The 26,501-nt window shown below is 41.4% G+C and overlaps 1 protein-coding gene across 1 annotated transcript in view; it reads right to left on the bottom strand.

Moving 5' to 3' along the window:
* The window catches only part of LOC144076971 (syntaxin-3-like), a 74,281-nt gene that overhangs the window by 36,434 nt on the left and 11,346 nt on the right, over window positions 1–26,501 (bottom strand). The window contains exon 5 of the mRNA XM_077604385.1: window positions 7,633–7,703. Within this exon, the coding sequence (XP_077460511.1) occupies window positions 7,633–7,703 (71 nt within the window). The remainder of the gene's footprint in view (window positions 1–7,632; window positions 7,704–26,501) is intronic.

Below are 26,501 nucleotides of genomic sequence, written 5' to 3' on the forward strand. Positions count from 1 at the left end.
CTCTCTATATATATATATATATATATATATGTATGTATATATATATATATATATATATATATATATATACATATATATATAGAGAGAGAGATAGGGAGAGAGGGAGATATATATATATATATCCATAAATCTCCCTATCTCTCCCTCTCTCCCTATCTATATATATATGTTGCTGATATATATATATATATATATATATATATATATATATACATATATATATACATATATACATATATACATATATATATACATATACATATATATATACATATATATATACATATATACATATATATATATATCAGCAACACGCTTATATTTATTTTTACTTATGTATTTATTTAAAACCTCTATTCAACGGCATGCCGTTCTATTTTTCAAACTTATATATATATATTTATATATATATATATATATATATATATATATATATATATATATATATAGAGAGAGAGAGAGAGAGAGAGGGAGAGATAGGGAGATTTATGGATATATATATATTTATCCATAATATATATATATCTCCCTCTCTCCCTATCTCTCTCTCTATATATATATATATATATATATATATATAAGTTTGAAAAATAGAACGGCATACCGTTGAAATAGAGGTTTTAAATAAATACATAAGTAAAAATAAATATATAAATAAATAAGCGTGTTGCTGATATATACATATATATATATATACACACACATATATATATACATATATATATACACACATATATATATATATACATATATATATATACATATATATATATATATATATATATATATATATATACATATACATATGGCACCTCTAATTGAACGTCACTACGTGGGAAAGTTTGAAAAATAGAGCGGCATGCCGGTGAAATAGAGGACAGACAATTTTGCACCGGTGAATCATAATATAACAAACAAATTTAAATGAACTTGGATTACGATGCAGACACACTCAAAAATAAGTTTAATCTAACCTTACACTAAACTTAATTCTAATTTTGTTTTACATTTTTATACCTTCTCTTGGCCGGGTTGGCTGTTTGCCCCGCCTCCACCCTCACTTTTACTATCAATAGGCTGTTTGCTGTTGTATTCCATTCAAAATATTTCGAAAATGATGCACACAAATGTCCTCACAATAGGATAACGCACGACCACTTGCCAACGAGAAGTAGTCTTGAATTAGCGATCGCTCCGCCAACGGGAGCTAACAGGCTAAGGGGGGAAAAACACTGAAAAAATGCAACGCTCCGCCCAGTGCCCGCAGAGACATTACAAAGAGGGATTTGCGACCAGAGACATTACACGAGGGTGTTGCGGGAGAGAGCCAGTGCCCCTGATGTTCTTATGAGCAGCCAACGAGAAGTAATATATACTATTCGCGCTGAGTGAGTGACAGAAAAAAACACTGAAAAAAATGCAATGCTCCGCCCAGTGCCCAGATATCTGTTATACACGAAAGAAATGCGGCAAAAAAAGACAGGACGCTACAATGATAAACAGCCTCTCATGTCTTGGCCACCTGGCTTTCTCGTATCTCGGAATTCTTCTTGTATCTAGAGATAATTATTTGCTCGAAATTTTACTCGTATCTCGAAATGCTCGTATGTCGGGGTGCTCATATGTCAAGGTACCACTGTATACTTAAAGAGAAGTAGGATGGTGATTGCTTTGAGACAAGTGATTAAGAGGATTACATTGATATTTGTTTTACCATGTGTTGTTCTTCTGCTTCTTCTTCTTTTTCACCTCAAGCGCCTGAGGATTACCCTCAGCAGCGCTAGAGCTGCCACTGGAACACGGATAAGTTCATCCAGGGAGTTGCCCAGGCCGCGATGGTAGCGTTCGGTCATTAAGGCCGGACAGCGGAGCCATAAGTGTTCAGACGACTCTGTTTCCTGGTCGCGGTAGCGATCCAAGTCGGATTTCCCCACAAGGTGGAGCCAACGGCGGAGCAGGGGGTGGTGTCCACTGCGGAAACGAATCAGGTCAGTGTGGTCTCCTTTCGATAGGGCAAGTTCTTCCTCTGTGACTTTCGTAGTGTAGGTCTGCAAAAGGCGGGGGTGGGACGTTGGATGATGGCACGTCTTGTGGCTGCGTCCGGGGGGGTATGGGTTTGGTCATCTGACGAGCCAAGTTTAGCTAGGGCATCGGCCAGGTCGTTACCGCATATGTTGCAGTGGCCCGGGATCCACAGTAGCTGTAGTCGCTTAGGCGGAGGGAAAAGGGCGATGTCACCCTGAAGTCTCCGAATGGCGGGGTCTTGCGTGCTGCTTCGAAAAGTATTCTATAATCCTTATAACGCGTGTGTTAGGGTTATTCGGGGATGTTATTATATGTGCATTTTAAATAATTAATATGTATAGGAGCTTCATTTAATTTGGGACCGAGCAAAAAGACGCAGCTGGCTTCGAGGACATTTAATTGTTTTCAGGACTATTGACACCACGTTCCAGGCCAAGGATTGTTGATCTGAGTTCGTGATGAAGATCTACGAAGGACTCTTAAATTGCTTTGACTTGGAAAAAAAATATTACAACTATATACAGTGGTACCTCGTGATACAACATGCTCGTGTTACGACGAAAATTTCGATCGAATAATTCGCCCAAGATACAATCAAAATTTCGTGATGCGACCAAGCCAGGTGGCCATGGCACTGTCTTTTTTGCATCTTTTTCGTGTGTAAAATATATCTACGAGCACTGGGCGGACTTTGCATTTCCCCACCCGTTTTTTCCCCCACGTTGGTGTACATTTACATACCAGGTAAACAATACTATGGATCGGCAGAGTTTTGCAAAGAAAATGCGACCGTTGACAATTGACATGAAACGCGAAATAATTGAAAAATATGAGAGCTCGCTCGGCAATACGAGAGGAATCCGTCAACTATATCCACCATCCTTGGCGCAGTGACATTCACAACGACATGGAGAACCTTCTTTTATTGTGGATAAAAGAAAAACAAGTGCCGTGGATAAAGCCCCCTGAACTGCCCCCCCCCCCGCCTCCCTGGATGCCGCTGTGTCTCCCCTCCGCGAAATGCGTCTAATTTTTCTTCTATTAAACACATTTCATTACTATTAAACCACTCGTTATTTATTACTTTGTCAATATATGGCGAATTAGAAGAAATAAAACATTTTTTCCAATCCAATATCCTGTTTTTGGTGTTTTTTCAGAGGGTTGGAACAAATTAATTTGTTTTCAATTCATTTCAATGGGAAACGTTCGCTCGAGTTACGAAAAGCTCGACATACGATCTCAGTCTCGGAACGGATTACGATCGTATGTCGAGGTACCACTGTACATATGAAAAGACTAAAGTATTAGTAATTAAATACAATATATATATATAAAAAATTGTAAATACTTTAAATGCTGTACTCAGTCAAAATAGTTCTCCACTTGAAATAATAATATCAATAATCGTTCCCACTCAAAAAAAAACACCAAAAAACAATGGGAAAAAAATGTTTGTTGTAATTCCCCATTTACTATCAGAGTAACAAATCACTAGAGTTTATGATGATTAATACTAAAATGAGACATTATTGAGTACAACGCAGAGTGGGCAGAGGGGGAGAGAGACAGAGAGAAAGAGAGAGACTTGACGGATGTGCTCGTAACATAACAACCTTTAAATTTAACTTAAATGAACATCGATTCCTATACACACTGTAATCTTACGTTACACTAAATTTAAACCTTCTTGTTCAACAACCAAGGCCAAGATGTTAATGTATTCCACTCCAGCTTTCGAGGTGAACTTCCTGCTTCTCCATACGTATTCGCGAGCCAGCTTCCCATTTAGAGCTGTTGGGAGTTCTGTGCAGGCCCTACTATCTACCAAGGGAGCTAACGGTAGTCATTGTAATGGCTGTTTACATCCCACTGGATGCTAACATTAGCAAGGCACTTAGGCTCCTGCTAGTGACTGTAAACAAACAGCAGCTTGACCACCCCGATGGAGTCCTTATTGTCGCCGGGGATTCCAACAAAGCATGTTTAAAGACTGTTCTGAATAAGTTCATCCAGTAAGTGAAGTGTCACACCAGAGTAGATAAAACTCTAGACCATGTTTATTCTAACATCAAACATGCTTATAGAGCCACATCCCTCCCTCCCCTTGCTGGATCCAGCCATCTCTGGCTGTCCCTCAACCCCTCATTCACCCCACTCTGGAGGCTAACAAGGCCACAAACAAAGATAATAAAAACATGGCCTGAGGACGCCCTTTCTCAGCTGCAGGACTGTTTTTCCTGCACCATTTGGGAACTTTTTGAACACCAGAACCTCCAGGACTACACGGACACTGTACTTTCCTACATCAAGAACTGCACAGACACTGTCACTGTTAATAAATGTATCCGGGTTTTTTCAAACCAAAAACCCTGGATGACCAGTGAGACACAGGCACCCATTAAATGCCGTAACACCGCCTTCAGGTCAGGGGACAAGTTACATACAGCACTGCCAGAGGAGACCTGAAGAGAGGCGTTACAAAGGCAAGGCTGCATATACAAGGAAAATTGAGGAGCACTTCATAGAAAATAACCCAAAGAAGATGTGGCAGGGAATACGACACATTACAATGACAATAATGTGTCTGTTAACGCAGATGCCTCAGTGGCAGAGGAACTGGACAGTTTCTTTGCCCGCTTTGAGACTGACAAATCGGATTTAGTCTCAACACATCCACCACCTTGCAGCAGTACACTGAAGCTTCAGGAACATGAAGTGAACACCAGGAAGGCTGCTGGCCCTGACGGAGTACCTGGGAAGGTGCTCAAAGCCTGTGCTGACCAGCTGACTGGGGTTCTTCACAAAGATTTTCAATTGTTCCTTGCAACAATCCATCATCCCCTCCTGCCTGAAATCTGCCACCATTATCCCTGTCCCAAAAAAGCCAACCATTGACAGCCTGAATGATTACAGGCCTGTTCCACTTACACCTGTGATCATGAAGTGCTTTGAAAAGCTGGTCGCCCGCCACATCAGGGACACAATCCCTCCCTCAGTTGACCCTCACCAGTTTGCTTATAGAGCAAACAGGTCCACTGAGGACGCCATCGCCGTAGCTCTACACACAGCACTGAGCCACCTGGAGCACCATGGGAACTATGTGAGGATGCTTTTCATTGACTATAGCTCAGCCTTCAACACTATAATACCGGACATTCTGGCTGACAAACTCTCCCACCTTGGACTATCCTCTTCCATCTGCTGCTGGATTAAGAACTTCTTAACCAACCGTCTACAAACTGTTAGACTTGGTCCCCACCTCTCTTCCTCCATTACACTGAGCACTGGCTCCCCTCAAGATTGTGTACTGAGTCCCTTTCTATACTCCCTGTACACATATGACTGTACACCGACCCACCACTCTAACTCCATCATCAAATTTGCCGATGACACCACTGTGGTCGGACTCATCTCAGGAGGGGATGACTTTGCCTACAGAGATGAGCACTACTTCCCTCGTCCTCCCCCTGGTTCCCTGAGATTGGGTCCTATTCCTCGTAACCTCGCCTCGACGTCTCCCCAAAGACGTAACACCAAGAATTCTGAACTCAACTTTACAAGAAGTGACTGGTTCCTTTGTGCCCACAACTAAATATATGTATAATGATATTTTTTTCCTGTGCTAACAATTCACGTTTTAAACGAGTATATGATTCGGGCGATTATCCATTGTTCACTGGATTATAATATCCTTCCACTACAAAGGTAATAACATAACAGTATTGCTGGATTAGATACGAGCAGTTCCATACAATTTGGACACTTTCCAAGATCTCATTGTGCAAACACTGTACTAATTCTATTGTCTCCTCACTGAACATGTCACAGGACCCCCTTTGGGGCCCATTGTATACCTTATTTTACTGGTCCAGACTTTATGGGTACTGACGTATATCCTGATTTGTATTGGTTATGTGGTCACAGTGTGTACACCAAGCTGCCATGAGGGTGGATAGGAACATGTTCCCCAATTTCACTGGAACTCCATTTTCTGCAAGTTGGGCAAATTCACCCTTGGCAAATAGTCGCCGTAAAACACATGCAGTTTTCCCAAAACATGATTCTGTTTGGGTTCTGATGGTCCTCTGAACCATGAACTCTGTACCACAGGACACAAGATTCTTTTTCAGTATTGCCACAAATTTGAGTAGGGAAGGCTATGCTTTTTTGGAAACATTGAATGACAGGTTCTCATCTTTTGTTAATACAACTGAAACTTTTATAGAAACTGCTCGCACTGAACTACATTCATTATGCGAGGTTGTCATTCAAAATCGTTTAGCATTAGGTTTAGTGTTAGCATCTCAAGGAGGTGTCTGTACTCTAATTGGGACTGAATGTTGCACATATATTCGACATAATTTGGCTGATTTGGGGGTGATTGGTAGTAGGATAAAACATCTTACGGATTTGAGAGATGAACTTGCCAAGGAAGATGTCTACGAGTTTAGCTGGATGTCCATGTGATGACAAGGATGGATTTATTGCATACTTTCCTATATATATGTGTGTATATATATATATATATATATATATATATATATATATATATATATATATAATTTGTTTGTTGTGTTTCTTTCCTTTCATGTTGTATTGTTCCACTAGCAAGACTGTAATTTACTAGAATGATTTTTTTCTACAGCTGCTCCACAAATGATCCTTGATGAGGCAGTTTTTCCGGTGTTACCTTTATTACCTCCTAAAGATGATAGTACTACTATTTTGTGATTCCAATTGTCATTGAAATCAAGAGAGGTATTGAAGAGAAAACATTCTTATAATCACATGTATCCTTTCATTGCGTTCAAATAAGTATGTTTTTTAATTGTCTTCTGGTTTGCAGACAAGATGCCTGTGGAATTTATAGTCCTTTGTTGAGTTTGCAGGTAAAAAGTATTTTACATAGCTAATTCAATTATCTTCGTAGGGATGTAAGAGGGAGGTATGGTGGCTTTGTTCCTGATTGCCGAGACAGGCAGGGGAGGATCATACATTTGGACCCGAACTAGTCTCCTTGTTTGGGGAAGGCTTGTCACAGACAGGCCTTTTGTTAACACTTAGTCGCAAAAAGCAAGTTGTGGCAGAGACAGGATAAATGAAAGAGAGTGGGAGGGACTGGAGTTCTGATGACTTTACTTTTTTCTGTGCCTGACCGGTCTGTTTTAATTTGTACTTTTTTCATTAATTTTTAATCTACTTGATTTTGTTTGTATGATTTTATTGTCTTGGAATCAAGTTTGTACCTTCTTCTATCCACTTGAGAGAATGAAATAATTTGCGAATAGAACCTGGCCAAGATTTTCATTGCAGCACACAGACAAAAAAGCATCTTCTACAGTACTTAGACGTAAAGGCAGAAATTGGGGTTATGTCGCTAGCGTAGGAACGGAAGTCGTTCATAACTCGGGGACTCCCTCTTTCATATTTTAATTCCATAATTGAAACACAAAACCGTCTTGAAATCACACCATTAGTCAAATCAATACAACAAGTACAGATTGGGATAGTGGTGGTATCTTGTAAAGGCAACCAGGCAGCACTAAAATGTACAGTAGCATATAAAATATTGTTGCTTTTCACTCTATAGTGAATTTTCCTAACCTGTGATTTTCTTATCCTGAGGTCAGCAGAGGCTCTCTCATCTTTGTTTGTCTCAAGTTGGTGTTCAATGCCTGGAATGAATAAATATGTATAAATATGTATGTAATAAACAATTTCACACACAAGCAAAGACAACAAATTTCCCTTGCGTTTTTACTTATCATGAAGAAAAACATATTTCCACCAGTATGATTGTTCAAGTACAGTGGTTTTAAAAATCTTTACCACATGGAAAAAATACCAGGTTTCTTTCATTCATTCATTCATTTTCTGTTCCACTTATCATGACAATATTGAGGGCCATAAAGAAGGGCAATGGAGCCGATGCCGGGCAACTTGGCGCAGTAGGCAGGGGACACCCTGAATTGGTTAATAGCCAATTGCAGGGCACAAGGAGACAAACAAAAATTCACCCTCATACCCGGGGACAATTTAGAGTTTTCAACCAGCCTATCATGCATGTATTTCGGATGTAGAAGCAAACCAAAGTACTCAAAGAAAACCCATGCAGTCATGAGAAGAATATGCCAACTCCTCTCACAGGAAGTCAGAATCCACCACGGCTTGAACCCTCAATCGCAGAACTGTGAGGCAGACATACTAATATTGTGGAATTAGATCTAATGAATACATTATGCATTATAATATAGCGACGTGCATGGCCGCAGCATGAACTCGGTTATGCAACTCGGTTATGTAAGCCTCCCACTCGAGTCGATAAACATCCTTTGTTTGCCTATTAACGAGTGGTTTGACCTGCCAAGAAGCGATGTGTTCTCGCCAAAACGATGACAATGGAGTGCAGAAGTTTCCTGTTTACGTTGATTATGGGCCTATAAGAGAGGCGAGCTTTTGCAATAAAGATTGGGATCCTGCCTCCTGAACCAGAACATTGCTTGTTCTGTTCACTTACAATAATTGGCGTTGACGGGAACTGAAGGGAGTAGCGTTCAATGCTGTTTACTCCATGCCCACCGTATTGCGAATCTACGGCCGTAAAGAAACAAGTAAGATTTCTTACCATTTGATTGGCCATACGGTTTATGTGTGAGTGGCTGGCGTCACCGCCGTAGTTCTAATTATAATAATTATAATTGTAACTTCCCAGGCTAAAAGGGCAGGTTGACCCGCTCCCGTGACCCCGAGTTGCTTGCCTCGTGGGAAATCTCGAGTGCTTTCTAGTCCAGAATTAATGTAAATGTGTTAAATGGTTAGATGAAGCCATCGACTGTAGTTTAATTGTAACATCTGTTTGAACAGTTGCATCAAGGGTAGTTTGTAAGTAGAATTGAAGTCACAACCACCAAAATACGGGTCAGGAGGAAACACAATCAATCCCTAAAAAAATAAACGCCTAAAAATAAACCGATTTGATATTCAGTTTGGTCCACCTATGAGCATTCAAACCATGTTGTGCTTGAGATATCAGTCAAGACAGTCGCTATGAGAATGGACTAATTAATTATGTTTGCTATAACTCAGAGTTTAGGTTGCCGTGTGTGCATAAGTGCTGTGCGCACGTGTGTGGGAGAGTGCATGTGCGTGTGCGCGTGACCCTCTCTGTCTCTCTCTGTTTCCATTTGCCTGTCGACAGAATTAAGGCGTTAAACATAACGAAACACGCCAAAAACATATATCATGCTTAGGACTGTGTGGAAAACAAAAGTGTGAAATACGTATTGTTAGAACTCCTTGTGGAAAAAAACGTTTGAGTGGTCACTTCTATACACAAAATTGAAGTAGCTTGCACCCAGAAATAGTAGAATGTGAGCTAAAGTGTTTGTGGTTGATATTCTGTTTCGGATTGGCTAGGGCAGGGGTGGTTCTCGAGAGTCCCTATCCGGCCTCTTTTTCATAATCTGGATCGGTATCAAACTTCTGGACAGCTTGCTGATGAGTTGATCATTTGATTCAGGTGTGGTAGAGGAGGGAGATATGGAAAACAGACTGGATAGGGGTTCTCAAGGACCAGACTTGGCCACCCCTGGGCTAGGAAGTGCTGAATTAAGTGCTGTAGTGTTTTCTCTGTGTGCGGCACGAGGCTATAAGTGGCTTAGAGCAGTGTTAGAATCTGTAAGCCTTGTGAGCTATCTCCATTCCAGAAATAATTTGACTGTTGGGTAGGCCACCGAAGGGAGTATATAGGGGGCGTTACAAATCACCCCTCCCTTTACGGAAGTGTTAGGCAGAGAAGAGGAGGGTGTGTTTTTCTTTTTCTTTGTATGGCCCGCCTGAGGAAGGTCTAAATGAACCCTGTGAATAAACAACATCTGCTGACTAAAGCTGAATAAGACTGAATTGAATGTATTTTGTCTTAGCAGTCCACTATCCAGCTTGACATGAATAGCGTTACATCTTGATTTTAATCCATTGACACAACGAAGCTACTGTATTTTCACACCTATAAAACGCACCGCCTGAAAGGGTGTATTTTCAGTTTTTTGTCAATACAAAAGGTGCCTCGGTAGATTGGGTGCTAGCATGACGCTAGGATAACATATGTTATGCTAGCCGCTAGCGTTTTTTTTAAAGGTAGCATGAGCAAAACTAAGTTTAATAGTGCTTTATTAAGGTAAAAGGTACATACGTTAGTAATAGAAGTTAAAGCAGTTAAACATCTACAAAACCATCAAACCCCTCATTTTCTGTATCAGATCTGAGTTCGGGCAAGTGGGCGAGTTTGGCGTTTAACATGGTATGCTCCATCGCACTGTCAGCCAGAGTTATCGGAGGGGTATTCCAGGAACTTGATGCCAGCTTTGGCAAAAGCTCAAACATCAGTGCCGGCCGACACTTGAGCCCAGTCATCCACAATCCATTGACATATTGTCGCGTAACTCGTGACATGCATCACTCCTAAGCCTTTTGCCACGTTGATTCTCCTCGCTGTTATATCGTGTTCAATCCATGGCTTCAGTACATTTTCCAAGCGTTCACACCCGGATTCTGTTGTCATTTCACATCAGGCATTTCCTCTCTATAGCTCTAATTTTTTGTTTCTTTGAGTACAGACGCTCCCCTACTTACGAACATTCAACTTACGAACAACGGTACATACGAACATGTCTGCAAATTGCGTTTAAGTCCAAAAATGTTCGCAAGTCCAATTTTGTATTTCGCCTTTTTCGGAGTAGTACTTCTTTCCGCCGCTAATACCGACGCCTGGCGCTGTGAGAGCTCAGCTCACCCAGCATCTACCTTCCTCTTCGTTGCAATGCGGAAGTGCGTGAATGTATCTCCAGTGTGCAAAGAACCTTTTTCATTTGTGTCATTAAATATCTCATGCATCCAATATTGAATATGGTTGGTAAAAAGCTAAAGGCTTCTATTGAGGGAGTTGCAAGGAAGAGGCAAGCCATTTCATTTGAAACGAGTGGCAATAATAACGAAGCTTGATGCGCGTGAGAGTGGTGAGCGTTGCACATTCAACACCATTTATAAACAGAAAGATCGAGCAGCAGGACCCAAATATTGAACGTTGCACAAAGTTTGCAAATCAATTGAATGATGCCATACAGTGCTACCACATCGTTTATGATGAAAAAAAGAAGAAAACTGCAATTGTCATTAGGTCGCTTCTTTTGGCCAGTTTCTAATACATAAATCTCTCTCTCTCTACAGTACTGTACATATTCTCTCCATTTTATTAAATGTTTTTTTTTCAGTACAAACCAATGTGTTACTTATACAAGCCTTAAACATACAAATGCACTTATATAAACCTTCAATATACTTATATCGGCCTTAAACATAAATTATAATACAAAATATAGCACTGAATCAACTTACAAACAAATTCAACTTATGAACAATCGCTCGGAACCAATTGCGTTCGTAAGTAGGGGAGCGTCTGTATTGAGAGTGTTTTGAGGGGGTTAAAGCGCTACGAGCAGACAGAAGTCAACTGCCTCGCCACTCATCTGGGATGTTTTGAATGGATTTATCATAATGCTTGGAATATGCGGGGATGCTAGTTTTACGGTCAACGTCCACTGGGTTGATCGCAATAAGTAGCTTGTCGGCAAGAAATGAAACTAGTCAGTCAGGCGGTCAGGGTCATACAAAAATTTTAATTTAGTGTGTAAACAAGGCGCACCGAGCGATTGGGCGCATCGACCAAAAATGTAGACTTTTAAGTGCTACCTATAGGTGTGAAAATATGGTGGTTGATTTTTTTTCCAAAGGATAGCTGCGCGACATATTGTATTTACTTGCATATAAGCTACATTTGTCGGACAAAAAAAATGATGACTGAAGTACTGGATATGGCTTCTATGCACATAAAAAGACAACATGCATGAAACTGCAAGGTGACAAAGAAGAAACGCCATAACACCATAATGCCATGATGCCATAACGCTAGAGAATGCGGCCGATACGGTCATTTATTTCAAAATAGAGAAAAGATAAAAAGATAAACGTTAAACAAAATGTATTTTGACGTCTATGAATGAAATTCAAGAAAAACAAATACACCGTATCTTGCATAAAATGCAGTGATGGGCTGTGCATTTCAAACCTACGCCTTCAGTGCTACCTCTGAATCAATCCAACCCTCACTAACTATTTTATGTCTATAAAAGCTTTACTGCAGCTACAGCTGCGACACGTAAAAAAGTATCAATAATAACCTCATACAATTGAAATATTATTTAGGAATAAAGCCACATTTTACTCATCAAAAATCATTTTTATTTGTATACCCAATCCATCCTCCTTTCTTTCCTCCTTCTTTTCTATCGTCATCGAAGCTAATGCTTAAAGTCAAGCCTCTCCTGTCATATTTCTGTTTTTATACGATTTATGGCTGAAAATGTCCGTTCCCAGTTGTGAGAGGCTTGGTAGCTTCGGAGTTGTCCGACCTTTCTTAATGATGGCCAGCTTTTCTTGAAAAGTCAGTCTTGAAAATGGCTTTGACCGTAAATCTGCAACAAATCAATTTATACCCCTCCTTCAGCCATTGTGGTTTGACAAAACCGCTATTAAATCAACACAACAATATATTTGCTTGTGCAAAAGTTGGATTGAAGAAACAACAACATCTCACTGTTCTGATTATTTCCCCCTCTGTGTCAAGATCAAATGCAGGGTGTAACATTTTAGGTAGGTTTTGCTCAAACGAAAACTTTTATAACTTAGGTAGGATCTTTAGAAAATAACAAAGTCTTGGTATCAAATAACAAAATCAAACCTGACGGGGAAAGCACGAGGGGACTTGGAAAACAGTCAACGTGGAGACGTGGAAACATGGCAGGTTAAAGCAAACGATCCGACAATGACAAAACAATCAGTGGGGTTTACATAGACTGAAATGGGTTGACAAGACAAGGAACACCAGGGAAACACATGAGGGAGCGAGCCGGGGTGGAGAAAGGTCAGGTGAACACAAAGGGCAATCACTCGGACAAGAAACCAAGGTGAAAAAGTTATAACAAAACCAAGCAAACCTAACAAGGAGGAGATGAAGCTAAGATAAAAAGAAAACAAGAAGCACGGGCAGCTTGATGGTCAGTGTTCAGGTGTGGTGCCATCAGGCCAATATCCTTTCATCACCAGTCATGTAAAATTTTCAGGGGATGTGGACTTGGAGGAAGGAAGTCATTTTTCTTCGTCACCGGCGGGAAGGATGCCAAGTCCGCCACAATATTGCAGCACCGACAGAAGAGCCCCAAAGCCAAAAATGTCAAATGTGCTGGATTGTCATGCTGAAAGAGATCAAGCGCTCAGCGAAATGACAAAGCAAGGATGTTCTTATTGGGTCAATCTAGAATACCAAAATGGAAGCAAAGACATAAAATATCCTACTATCCAAGAACTTGGGAATGAGATACATGGCGCAAGTGAGAAATATGGACAAAGTAAGAGAAGAGAGAGATAAGACTAAATAAGGTAGCAGTGGTAGAAAGGCAAAGAAGTAATTCAGTGTGAGCAGAAAAGAAAGAAGTGTTGGGAAGTTGTCTTACATTTGCTGCAACAGGCTGGGAAGGCAAACAGTATTATGTCAAATACAGACCTGGTATTCACCCTCCAGATAGGTATACTGAATCCTACTACAGTAATACCTCGACATACGAGCAATTTGAGATATGAGTAAAATTTTGAGCAAATATTTACCTTGAGATACGAGACAAATTTTGATATACGAGCATACAGCGGACGTGAGAGGCTCCTCATAAGAACATCATGGGCACTGTCTTTCCTGTCGCGACTCCCTCGTGTAATGTCTGTACGAGCACTGGGCGGAGCGTTCTATTTTTTTCAGTGTTTTTTTTCCACGTTAGTCAGTGCAGAATGGCGGAGCTTATTCGCTAATTCGTTGGCAAGTGGTCGTGCGTTATCCTATTGTGAGGACATTTGTGTGCATCATTTTTGGAATATTTTGAAGGGAAGACAAAAGCAAACAACCCTCGATAGGTTGCAGGTGAAAGTCAGGATGGAGGCGGGGCAATTAGAGCCAACCCGGGAGAAGAAAGGTATCAAAATTTAAAACAAAATTAGATTTAAGTTTAGTGTAAGGTTAGATTAAATTTATTTTTGAGTGTCTGTATCGTAATCCAAGTTCATTTAAATTTGTTTATGTTCCGAGCCCGTTGCCGTGCAAAAAGTCTCTCTCGCTCTCTCTCTGTCCCTCCCTCTCTCCCCTCCGGAAATCCGTCTAATTTTAGTACTATTAATCATAACCACTAGGTATTTGTTACTCTGTTAATAGATGGTGAATTAGAACAAATAAAAAATGTTTTTCCAATCAAATATCCTGTTTTTTGCGTTTTTTCAGAGGGTTGGAACAAATTATTATTTTTTGTTCATTTCTATGGGAACACATTATAAGCTCTTATCTCAAGGTACCACTGTAATCAATCTCCAATTTTAATAAAAGCAGCCCAGGTACATACCACGGACAACCTTAGGCCTTGAGGGATTTGTGGCGCGGTTCCCTGCTATTCTTGAGGGGGCCAGCAAGTGGATAAGAAGAGACAGTAGGCAACATACTGGCAGTTGGTGACATGACGTGTGTGCAAGAGTTCTGAGAATATCAACAATGGAAAATGTCCTCTACCTGAGCGGACATTGGATGCGTAACCCAGAGGTGGATGGAGTTGAGTTCAATCCGTACCGTAAAGACTTGTGGGCAACATTGCGAAGGGAACATACAATAAAGATTGATCCCAAGGCCCTGAAAGGACAGCCAATCACTGATACGGAAAACCCTGCCGAATACATCAGCCGGCAGCTCAAAAGGTAGAAACAAGAAACAGAAGAGGAGGTGACAACAGTCCTCTGATGATGATGCTATTCAGAACGGCGGTTGTTGAAGACATGCCAACTCCGGTGAGAAGCAGGCTGGATGATGTTGTTGGACTAGCGTCAAAGTCACAACAAGAATTCTGTGAGGACGTGGTGCATGTCATCGAAAAGTACAGACGGGATGAACAATGGCTGAAGGACCGAGACAAAGAACTGCGAAGAAAAGTAGCTCAGCTGCAGCTTGGGGTCCACCAAAAAAAAGAGGACAGCTTAAACTTCAGCCGAAGATTCTAAGCCAAGCGTCCAAGGACCAGTGATGGTGCCACTGTCACCACCACCTCTGCCTCCTCCTGTCCTGACCCGCCAGTCGTCACTGTGTATGCCCAGCAAGCAAGAGCAACCAAGTGCCACAGTCAAGGAGGCAGCCTCAGATGGTACCAAAGTGCGGAGCAAGGAGTAGAAATCAGCAACAAAGCGTTCCTCCTCAGGCCACTCTAAGATGCTGGGGATGCCAACAGCCTGTTCACATTAGACAGAATTGCCCTTCTAATCCATGGACGGCTCCTGATGGGTACCAAGGAGGGTATGGCGGACAACGCTCACAGGGTCAAGGCTCCAACTCGCAACAACAATATTCGGGTTCAGTTAATCCATGGGGTGTCGCAAATCAGCAAAAGTGAGAATGATCTAAAGTAAGACAGGCTAACACACATTCCAGAAAATTTGTGGTCAAAACACGAAACAGACGTAGGGTTGGTTGGTTGAATCAACAAACCCCGTCAGTGTAAATCTTAAACCTAATGGGAATCTTCCAAGACGCGCGCAGTACCCACTGCGACCGGAGGCAGAAAACAGCATTAGACCAACAATCAAAGGATTGATTGAGACTAACAGTTACTGTAACACGCCAATATTGCCAGTAAAGAAAGCAGATAAATCAAAATATCAAATTGTGCATGACTTTAGTGCAGTTAATGATATCGTTCAGAAAGGGCTTGTCGAGGTGCCAAACCCATACACCCTACTAATGAACGTTCCGCCCGAGGCAAAATTTTTCATGGTGTGCCGTTACATGAAGAGTCCCGACATATGTTTGCGTTCACATACCAAGGGAAACATTATCGCTACACGCGAATGCCACAAGGGTTTAAACATAGTTCACACATGTTTAAACAGGTATTGAGGGAAGACCTTGAAGGGATACAACTAAATAGTACTGTGTTACCAAATGTGGACGATTTGTTGATCTGCGCGCCAACACTCGAAGACTGCCATAGAGACTCAATTAAACTACTACAGAGACCGCTAAGGGGGGACATAAATACCTCCAGCGCAAAGTTGCAATATTGCCAGCTCCAGGTAGAATATCTGGGAAGAGTCCTTTCACATGGCACAATTTCAGTGGCACTTTCTCAGTTGGAAGGAGTAAGTAAAGTGCCATGTCCACGTACTGTGAGTCAGATGATGACCTTCTTGGGAATGACTGGTTAGTAGACTACGCGATTGAAACAGCGGCATTGAGGGAATTAATGAAGGAGGGCGAAAACCAAACATTGAGGACGCCGTTGAACTAGACTAATGAGTCCAGAAATTGCGTTCGAGTCAATCAAACAGGAAATGCAGACATTGGCTGCACCCGACTACAGCAAACCATTTTATCTGTACGTGTCAAACCGGCATAATCTGTGTCTGCAGTGCTAATGCAAGAGACGTGTAGTGGTCGGAGAAAACATCCTGTAGCTCACTACAGCACAAAGCTGGACAATGTGGTTCAGGGCTGGCCTCCATGCTATTAAGGCTTAGCAGCTGTTAATTATGCATACGAGAAGGCGTCAACAATTACCATGGGGTATCCAATAGTGATTTATACGCATCATAAAATTACAAATTTGATCAATCGGAGTTGATTTGTGATAACTGAGGCTCGATGTTTACAATACTTGCCGCTGTTGTAATACCCGATATGTTGTAATATCACGATTAAGAGGTGTCCGACGGTAAATCCTGCAGACACTGAGCCATTTGAGATTGAATGGGAGGCCCATGAGTGCATAACAGAGACAATGACAGATAAAAAGTTCCGACCAGATTTGGAATCTACTCCTTTGCACAATGCAGAAGTAACATAGTGGATGGATCGTGTAATAGAGACTATCTCGACAATCATGCTGGATTTGCAGTTATTAAGCAGGAGGGAAGTAATTTTACGACAGTAAAGGAAGAGAGTTGTGATCAGCCATGCTCCGCACAGCTATCTGAATTGAAGGTGTTGACTGAAGCGTGTAAGATGGCCAAAGGGAAGGGAGCAAACGTGTATACAGAGTCGGCGTATGCACATGGTGTGTGTCATTTGTTTCTCGCGATGTGTAAGCAGCGTGGATTCAGGAAAAGTGATGGCTCGCCAATACATCACCACAAGCAGATAGTCGATTTGATTTCAGCCATGATTCAGTCGTACAGACTTATCATTATTAGGTGTCAAGCACATAAGAAAGGTAACGATGACATTGTGCGAGGAAATAATGCATCTGACGAAGCCGCAAAATTGGTGGCGAAAAGCCAGGTCACTGTTTTGGCTCCATTAGTAACAAAAGAACTAGTTGCGACAGCAGAAAGTAGGGCTAAGTGAACATAGTTTGTGGCAGCAGAGAGGTGTGTCGAAGGACGAGAAAGGTTTGTGGAGATTGCACGAAGATTGCTTGTCACACCAGTCTCATTGCTTACAATATTGATTTCAGATGTGAACAATTTAGATAATTGCGCAAGGGGGGAAGTCGTGATAAAAATTAAGCAACCAGGATATTTGTCACCATACTTACAGGCAATAGTGGATGAAGTTTTAGAACAATGTGAAGTCTGTGCACAAAACAATGTTGGGAAAGGCATCACGACACCAATCGGACATATCCCAGTTCTAGAAGGTCCGTTCCAACATCTAGTCTTAGATTTTGTAGACATGATCAAATCCGTGCAAAGAAAATGGTACATGCTGGTACTGATCGATCGATTTAGTCGTTGGGTCGAGGCAACAGCATCAAAGGATCAAAGCTCAGAAACCGTTGTCAAATTCTTGTTAAGAGAAGTAATTCCACAATTTGGTATACCATCTGAAATAAGTTCTGACAATGGTCTGGCATTTGTGTACAGGAAAATCAAGGGATTAGATCAGTGGTTCTTAACCTTGTTGGAGCTACCGAATCCCACCAGTTTCATATGCGCATTCATCGAACCCCACCAGCTTCATATGCGCATTCATCGAACCCCACCAGCTTCATATGCGCATTCATCGAACCCCACCAGCTTCATATGCGCATTCACTGAACCCTACTTTAGTAAAATAAAATGTGATCTTTTTTCATATTCAAGATATATAAATTCCTCGCAGCACTGATTGGCCAAGCGATGTCACGTGATCATTGCAGCCAGTGAAGATCAAGTGGGGCATGTTATCGTGAATAGACATGATGAGTCGATGTGTCTTGACTTCCACGGCAGAGGCTACACCGAACCCCGGTTAAGATCCACTGGATTAGACGTTTCTCACCACCATTGTGCACTATTCAATGCAGACTGATTTAAAGCTCAAAGAAAAGACACCAGTTGATGAGTCCGCTGCCCATACGTGCTAAAACGAATGTGTGTACCGATTGGTGCTCACAACGGCCTAGCGGGTCCTCCCACAAAATATTAAGTTGATAGAAATACAGAATATGAATGTTTTGCAAGTGGTGGGTTTCAAAGTGTGGGACAGCAAGGAGTACATGTGGGTAATACAAAGGTGAAATGTAATGTAACTTGGGTATTATCTTGGTTCCCGCCTGCAGATATGACTCCTATTTTTATCACAGTGCAGTGATATGAGAATCCAGGCCCAATTGATCAGTCATGCCATAACATAATGAAAATACCGCACCTTCGATTCCTGGGCATAGAGACAACACCCGTAGCCGATATCTACTGGATGTGCGGCAATGATATATTGCATAATGTTCTTCCACCGCGCTGCATTGGTCCGTGCACTTTGGTAAGGATAAAAATGTCTGTTCAAGTAATTATAAAGGAGTGGCTGAACTTCTCAATTCTCCAAGAGGGAATAGGTTTAGGAGGTCATATGATCCTGACTCTCTTGTATATTTAGGCTCAATAGGACAACCAAGGGGTATCCCCGAGGACTTCAAAGCCAGAAGTGAAATTAAGTCAGAGTTAGAGTCCATACTCCTTTGTATTACTCCCTATAAAAATGCAGAATGGATTATGTATATTATAATTAGCAGCATTTAATGAACTATACAAATGAAGCCCTCAGGGCGCTCAGTGAGCAGTTGCAGGAAACATCTAGGATGATGTTGAAGAATCGTCAGGCCTTGGATTGGATTTTGGCCGAAAAAGGAGGAGTATGTAATGTGATTGGAGATCAGTGTTGTACTTACATTCCAATGAATACTGCTAGGGGAGGAGCATTTACGGCTACATTCTAACTAGTTATAAACCACAAAAGGAGGGAATATTTTGGAATTCGATATAATGAATCCATTTTGCATTATAATGTAGGGACATTTATCACTGCAGCGTGAACTAGGTTGTGTACTTTTAAATGAAGAACAAACCACACTTGATCTCAGATCATCTCATCTCCTGAACCGCTTTTATCCTCATTAGGGTCGCGGGGGGTGGTGGAGCCAATCTCAGCTGTCTCCGGGCCAGAGGCGGGGGACACCCTGAATCTGTGGCCACCCGATTGCAGGGCACAAGGAGACGAACAATCATGCACACTCACACCCATACCTGGAGCCAATTTAGAGTGTAAAATCAGCCTACCATACATGTTTTTGGAATGTGGGAGGAAACCGGAGTACTCGGAGGAAACCCACGCAAGCCTGGGGAGAACATGCAAACTCCACACAGGTGGATCGACCTGGAATTGAACCCCAGAGCTGTGAGGCCGACGCGCTAACCACTCGCGCTACCTGGCCGTCCCAAACCACACTCGATAAACTAAAAAAAAAAACTTTACAACTCTGTGACGACGAACAATTGTCGAAATTTGTTATTGTGAGACAGCTTATGGGAGGCCGGTGGAGTGTAGGGTGATAGTCAAAATAATGCAGATAACAAATACAGGAAATGTATTTATGTTCTCACGGATTTCATAACTTGGATCTTGTTTTCGTATATTGAAACAGTAATATACATATTAAAGGGTTTCGTAACCTGACAATTTCCTTTTTTTTTCAAGATGGCGCCCCGTCAGGCGGCCGCCGGCTGCAGTAGCTCTGTCCACTCTTATTTGTTTTTCGTGTTTTACAGCCTTTCTATATTTTTGTTATTACATTTTAATATTTTTTAATACATTCCTTTTTACTTTATTTTGTAATTTATACTTTTTACTTTAATGTTTTTACAACTTTCTTTGTTCTATTAGCTTGGTTTCTTTCTGCGAGTTCTTTTTTGGAACCATTCAGCCATGCCTCCGCTGTCATACACATGGTATTAGCTGTGAACAAGACGCAGCGGAAAGAGCAACACCTCGATGCCGCTGGAAATCCAGAGCATTCCATCTATTATTATGGGGAAAATGAGATCCCCCCTGATAAGATGGAAGAGCTGTCGGCGCTTACCAGGCTGGAGTATCCAGCGTGTTGTACTCTGTTACTGTTCGTTCTTCAGCTCCAGACTACCGAGGAACTGTGCAGATAAGATTGGAAGAGTGACTCTGCATATTTTCAACCTCGTTCTCAGCAGTGGCGGATCGTGTATTTCACACCTAGGCCTTCAGTAGTGCTACGTGTGAATCAATTCAACCCTCAATAAGTATTTTATAGCTATAAAACCTTCACTGCAGGTACAGGTGCGACACATAAAAAAGAATCAATAATAACCTCAAAAATTAAGATATTATTTAGGAAAATAGACACATTTTACTCACCCAAAAATATTTTTATTTATTCACAAAATCCATCCTTCTTTCTTTCCTCAAGAAGATTTTAATTACTCTGTCGTAAAGATTACCCGTGCGTTTCAAGTCCATCAAGAAGTTATTTTCTATCGCCATCAAAACTAATGCTGAACGTTGCGTCAGTCCTGTTGTATTTCTGGCATAAGTTTTTATTCTATTTAATGCTGAAAATGTCCGTTCGACAGAAGCAGCGGACACGGGGATGGTCACTGCCAAACACTCTAATGTGTACAGCCGCCCCATGCTCTCACTCAGATTTTTCTGATGAAGGAAGTGAAGTAGATCAGTGGGAGATTTTCCTGCAAAATCACTCATGGCATACATTACAATCAGTTCTGTTCTTAGCCGAGGCAGATCGAAAAGTTCTCCGTGGTTCTCCGTTAAGCTGGAGAAGGCTGCATGTGGGAAAGTTTTCTGGTATTCCCGAAACATCTGCGGGTCGAGGAGGGAGAGAAACATCAGTCTTTCGTGGTCTTGAAATCTTGTCCGCGTCTGGCAAATAATATTGTCCACAATCCTGTCGTGGAGTTGGTGGTAGTGCGCTTGACCTCTTCGTGGGCTTGGAGTACCCGCACTGGCCTCGTATATTTCCTCATATCAGCTCCTCTCGCGTTCAACTGTGTCACAAAACTCCTTTACTCTTGCAAGACAAAACAGTACATCCAGTTTGTTGTTCTGTAGTATTGAAAAAAGCACGTCTGAATGCTCAAAAACGCCATTAAATGTGTGAAGCAAATAACAAAATTAGAAATCATCCAGACGTGCTTTAAATCTGTCAGCACACCGCACAGACCACTCGTCGTACTCGTCATGATGCTCCAGGATTTAATGAAACAGTTCCTTTAGAGCAGCTCTCTTCTCTAATACTGTATTGACCACTCTGGATGTTTACTGCCACGTTGGTGCCAAAGAAGGCAGATTTCGTCCAGCAACTGTGTGCGTCGAGATGATCTAAAAAAAATGCTGCAAAGCCATTAAGGTAAGCAAAAAATATCTTGCATTCTTTAAGCTTTGAGGCCCCCTGAGTCAGTACTAAATTGAGCCGATGTGCATAGCAGTGTATGAATAAAGCTAACAGTGCTCTCTCCTTAACTTTAGCCTGCACCCCATTTAATCCAGAAGACATAGAGTTGTTTCAAGTGTGCCTTACATAACTTGAAATTGTGTTCACGTACATGTGTACATATTGGAACGAATAGGATTCTAATGTTGAGGTTGATTTAATAGCACAAAGAAGGCAGATTTCGTCCAGCAACTGTGTGCGTCGAGATGATCTTTGAGGCCCCCCTGAGTCAGTACTAAATTGAGGCCCCCTGAGTCAGTACTAAATTGAGCCGATGTGCATAGCAGTGTATGAATAAAGCTAACAGTGCTCTCTCCTTAACTTTAGCCTGCACCCCATTTAATCCAGAAGACATAGAGTTGTTTCTTGAGTTTTTTCAAGTGTGCCTTACATAACTTGAAATTGTGTTCACGTACATGTGTACATATTGGAACGAATAGGATTCTAATGTTGAGGTTGATTTAATACAGTAATCCCTCGAATTTGGCAGATAATGTAGAACGGACATGGCCGTGATAATAAAAAAAACGCGAAGATCACCCCTTTTATTACTACCATACAGTGGCGGGCGGTGCATTTTTTGGTAGCGCCTTCAACGTATCAATCCAACCCTCAAAAACTATTTTATGGCTATAAAACCTCTACTGCAGTTACAGCTGCGACACATAAAAAATAATCAATAAATTAATGCACAAAAATGGGGTAAAATCCACTTCCTAGCAGCATTTCATAATTAAATACAAATACTGGAGCTTTTCAGACATTAAAACCAGGCCAGGGGGTGATTTTCCCGGGAAAAGACAGCAATGAACGTCAATGGCGTACGGGCAAACATTGCCCGAAAGTGGGGTAAAATCCAGCCGAAAACAGCATTTATTTATTAAATACAAATACTGGAGCTTTTTAGACATCAGAACCGGGCCCGGAGTATCATTTCCCCGGTAAAAAGACAGCGATGAACGTCGATACGTCCATACGTGAAATGACAAAAAATGCACTAAAATTAGGTAAAATCCACTTCCTAGCATCATTTATTGATTGAATACAAATACTGGAGCTTGTGAAACATTACAACCAGGCCAGGGGGTGATTTTTCCCGGGAAAAGACAGCGATAGCTGTCAATGGTGAAACGCCAAAAATTTAACTGGGGTAAAATCCACTTCCTAGCAGCATTTTGTGATTAAATACAAACACTGGAGCTTTTCAGATATCAGAACTTGGCCCACAATTGAAATATTATTTAGGAATATAGCCATATTTTACTCACCAAAAATCCTTTTTACACAATATCCATCCTCCTTTCTTTCTTCCTTCTTTCCTATCGCCATCGAAGCTAATGATGAAAGTCGAGCCTGTCCTGTCATATTTCCGGCATAGTCCGTTTTGAAAATAGCTTTAAATCAACACAACAATATACTATTTGCTTGTGGAGCTAAGTTAGCGCGCTGAAAGTGCCGCACACACCACTGTAACAGGCTTGCTAGCTTCGTAGTTGACCGCCCTTTCTTAATGATGTCCATTTTTTTCTGGAAAAGTCCGTCTGGAAAATAGCTTTGTGAGCAAACAGAATCCATTTGTTTTTGCTTCTGTCGGCCATTGTGGGTGGAGTTTGCGATCTCGGCTGCCTCGGGTACGGCTTTGGCCCGCCTGCTAGCCAATCATAGTTTGTGAAAGCAATGACATGTCCCAGCCAGCAAAATGCTAACGCCTATGAAAAATCATTGTGGGGTTGCCAACTCGAAATCTGATTGGTTAAATGCAACAGTCTAGTTTAATGCAGCAGAGCCCGCAAGAACTGATTGTGAAGGCTTTGAGGCAGATCTGATCTGGCAACAAATAATGGCTGAAATGTGATTGGTTGAATGCTTCAATATGAAAACACACATCTGGAAGCAGTACAACCAGGGGGAAAAGCAATGAAAGGAAGCTAACAGACCATTTGGAATAATAAGTATTGATGGACAAAATATAATATGATTCAGATATTTCTTAGGCCAGCAGAGAAGGCCTTGAAGGCCCTGACGGCCCGCCACTGCTACCATACTATATGTTTTAACGCCTATACAAAAATACAAGTACACTACTACAATTATAACGAAGTGTATTTGTTAAATATTACAGTTAAGCATGTGAAAATATTATTACAATATTAAATAATGTCTAAATATAATTTATATATATAAATTGTAAATACTTCAAATACTGTACTCACAGTGAAAATAGTTCCCCTCCGCTTGATATATACAGTGGGGCAAATAAGTATTTAGTCAACCACCAATTGTACAAGTTCTCCTACTTGAAAAGATTAGAGAGGCCTGTAATTGTCAACAGGGGTAAACCTCAACCATGATAGACAGAATGTGGAGGAGGAAAAAACTGAAAATCACATTGTTAGATTTTTAAAGATTTTATTTCCAAATTAGAGTGGAGAATAAGTATTTGGTCACCTACAAACAAGCGAGATTTATGGCTGTTAAAGAGGTCCAAGTTCTTCTAACTAGGTCTAACGAGGTCTCCACTCGTTACCTGTATTAATAGCATCTGTTTGAACTCATTATCAGTATAAAAGACACCCGTCCACAACCTCAATCTCTCACACTCCAAACTCCACTATGGCCAAGACCAAAGAGCTGTCGAAGGACACCAGAGACAAAATTGTAACCTGCACCAGGCGGGGAAGACTGAATCTGCAATAGGTAAAACGCTTGGTGTAAAGAAATCAACTGTGGGAGCAATTATTAGAAAATGGAAGACATACAAGACCACTGATAATCTCCCTCGATCTGGGGCTCCATGCAAGATCTCACCCCATGGCGTCAAAATGATAAGAACGGTGAGCAAAAATCAAGGAACCACACGGGAGGACCTAGTGAATGACCTACAGAGAGCTGAGACCACAGTAACAAAGGTACTATCAGTAACACAATGCGCCGCCAGGGACTCAAATCCTACACTGCCAGATGTGTCCCCCTGCTGAAGCCAGTACACATCTAGCTGCATCTGCGGTTCGCTAGAGAGCATTTGGATGATCCAGAAGGGGACTGGGAGAATGTGTTATGGTCAGATGAAACCAAAATAGAACTTTTTGGTAGAAACACAGGTTCTCGTGTTTGGAGGAGAAAGAATAATGAATTCCATCCGAAAAACACCATACCCACTGTGAAGCATGGGGGTGGAAACATCTTGCTTTGGGGCTGTTATTCTGCAAAGGGACCAGGACGACTGATCTGTGTAAAGAAAAGAATGAAATGGGCCATGTATCGAGAGATTTTGAGTGAAAATCTCCTTCCATCAGCAAGGACATTGAAGATGAGACGTGGCTGGGTCTTTCAGCATGACAACGATCCCAAACACAGCCAGGGCAACAAAGGAGTGGCTTCGTAAGAAGCATTTCAAGGTCCTGGAGTGGCCTAGCCAGTCTCCAGATCTCAACCCCATAGAAAATCTGGGGAGGGAGTTGAAAGTCCGTGTTGCCCAATGACAGCCCCAAAACATCACTGCTCTAGAGGAGAACTGCATGGAGGAATGGGCCAAAATACCAGCAACAGTGTGAACAGCTTGTGAAGAGTTACCGAAAACGTTTGGCCTCCGTTATTGCCAACAAAGGGTACATAACAAAGTATTGAAAAGAACTTTTGGTATTGATCAAATACTTATTTTCCACCATGATTTGCAAATAAATTGTTTAAAAATCCAAAAGTGATTTTCTGTTTTTTTTCCCACATTCTGCCTCTCATGGTTGAGGTTTACCCATGTTGACAATTACAGGCTTTTCTAATCTTTTCAAGTAGGATAACTTGCAGAATTGGTGATTGCTGGAATAGTCTTTGTGTGAGCAATGCAGTTTTAGCAAATAACCCCTAGAGCCCTGTGCAGGAAGTGACGCTTGATTAGTTTAGGAAGTTAAGCCAAGTTATACCAGTTCAAAATTGCAAGAAAAAATTCAGGGGGTGGGGGGCTGGTTACTGAGCCGTGTAACCACGCCCAACCAAAAAAATACATACCTATGATAGTTGAAATATAATTTGATGTTGAATGAACATATGGCTTAAGATGATAGTTAACTTGGCATGTTGGCGAACACACGTTAAACTTTGACCGCCAAAGGAGGCCACTCCCATTCACAAACACTCTTCGTTTTGCTAAGTTTTGATCAAGCACCTCTTAATATTAGATTCAGTAAATTTGAGGCTGATATGAAAAAGTGCCCAGGATGAGTTCATTTACATGCGCAGCCTGCAAATGAGCAAAAATATTGCATTTTTTCAACAACAATCCAAGATGGCCGACTTCCTGTTTGGGTTGGGACATATGTACTGGAGACTTTTGTGCAGTTTCCCAGCACATTTAGAGGGACCAAAGTTAATAGCTCTACAGTAATACCTTGACATATGAGCAATTAGAGATATTTGAGCAAATATTTACCATGAGATACGAGACAAATTTTGATTTACGAGCATACAGCCTACGCGAGTGGCTGCTTGTGAGAACATCATGGGCACTGTCTTTCTCGATGCAATTCCCACGTGTAAATGTCTCTACGAGCACTGGGCGGAGCGTTGCATTTTTTCAGTGTTTTTTCCCCCGTTAGTCAGTGCAGAATG

This window comes from Stigmatopora argus, chromosome 7 (assembly GCF_051989625.1).
Source record: "Stigmatopora argus isolate UIUO_Sarg chromosome 7, RoL_Sarg_1.0, whole genome shotgun sequence".
In the NCBI taxonomy this organism is placed as follows: domain Eukaryota; kingdom Metazoa; phylum Chordata; class Actinopteri; order Syngnathiformes; family Syngnathidae; genus Stigmatopora; species Stigmatopora argus.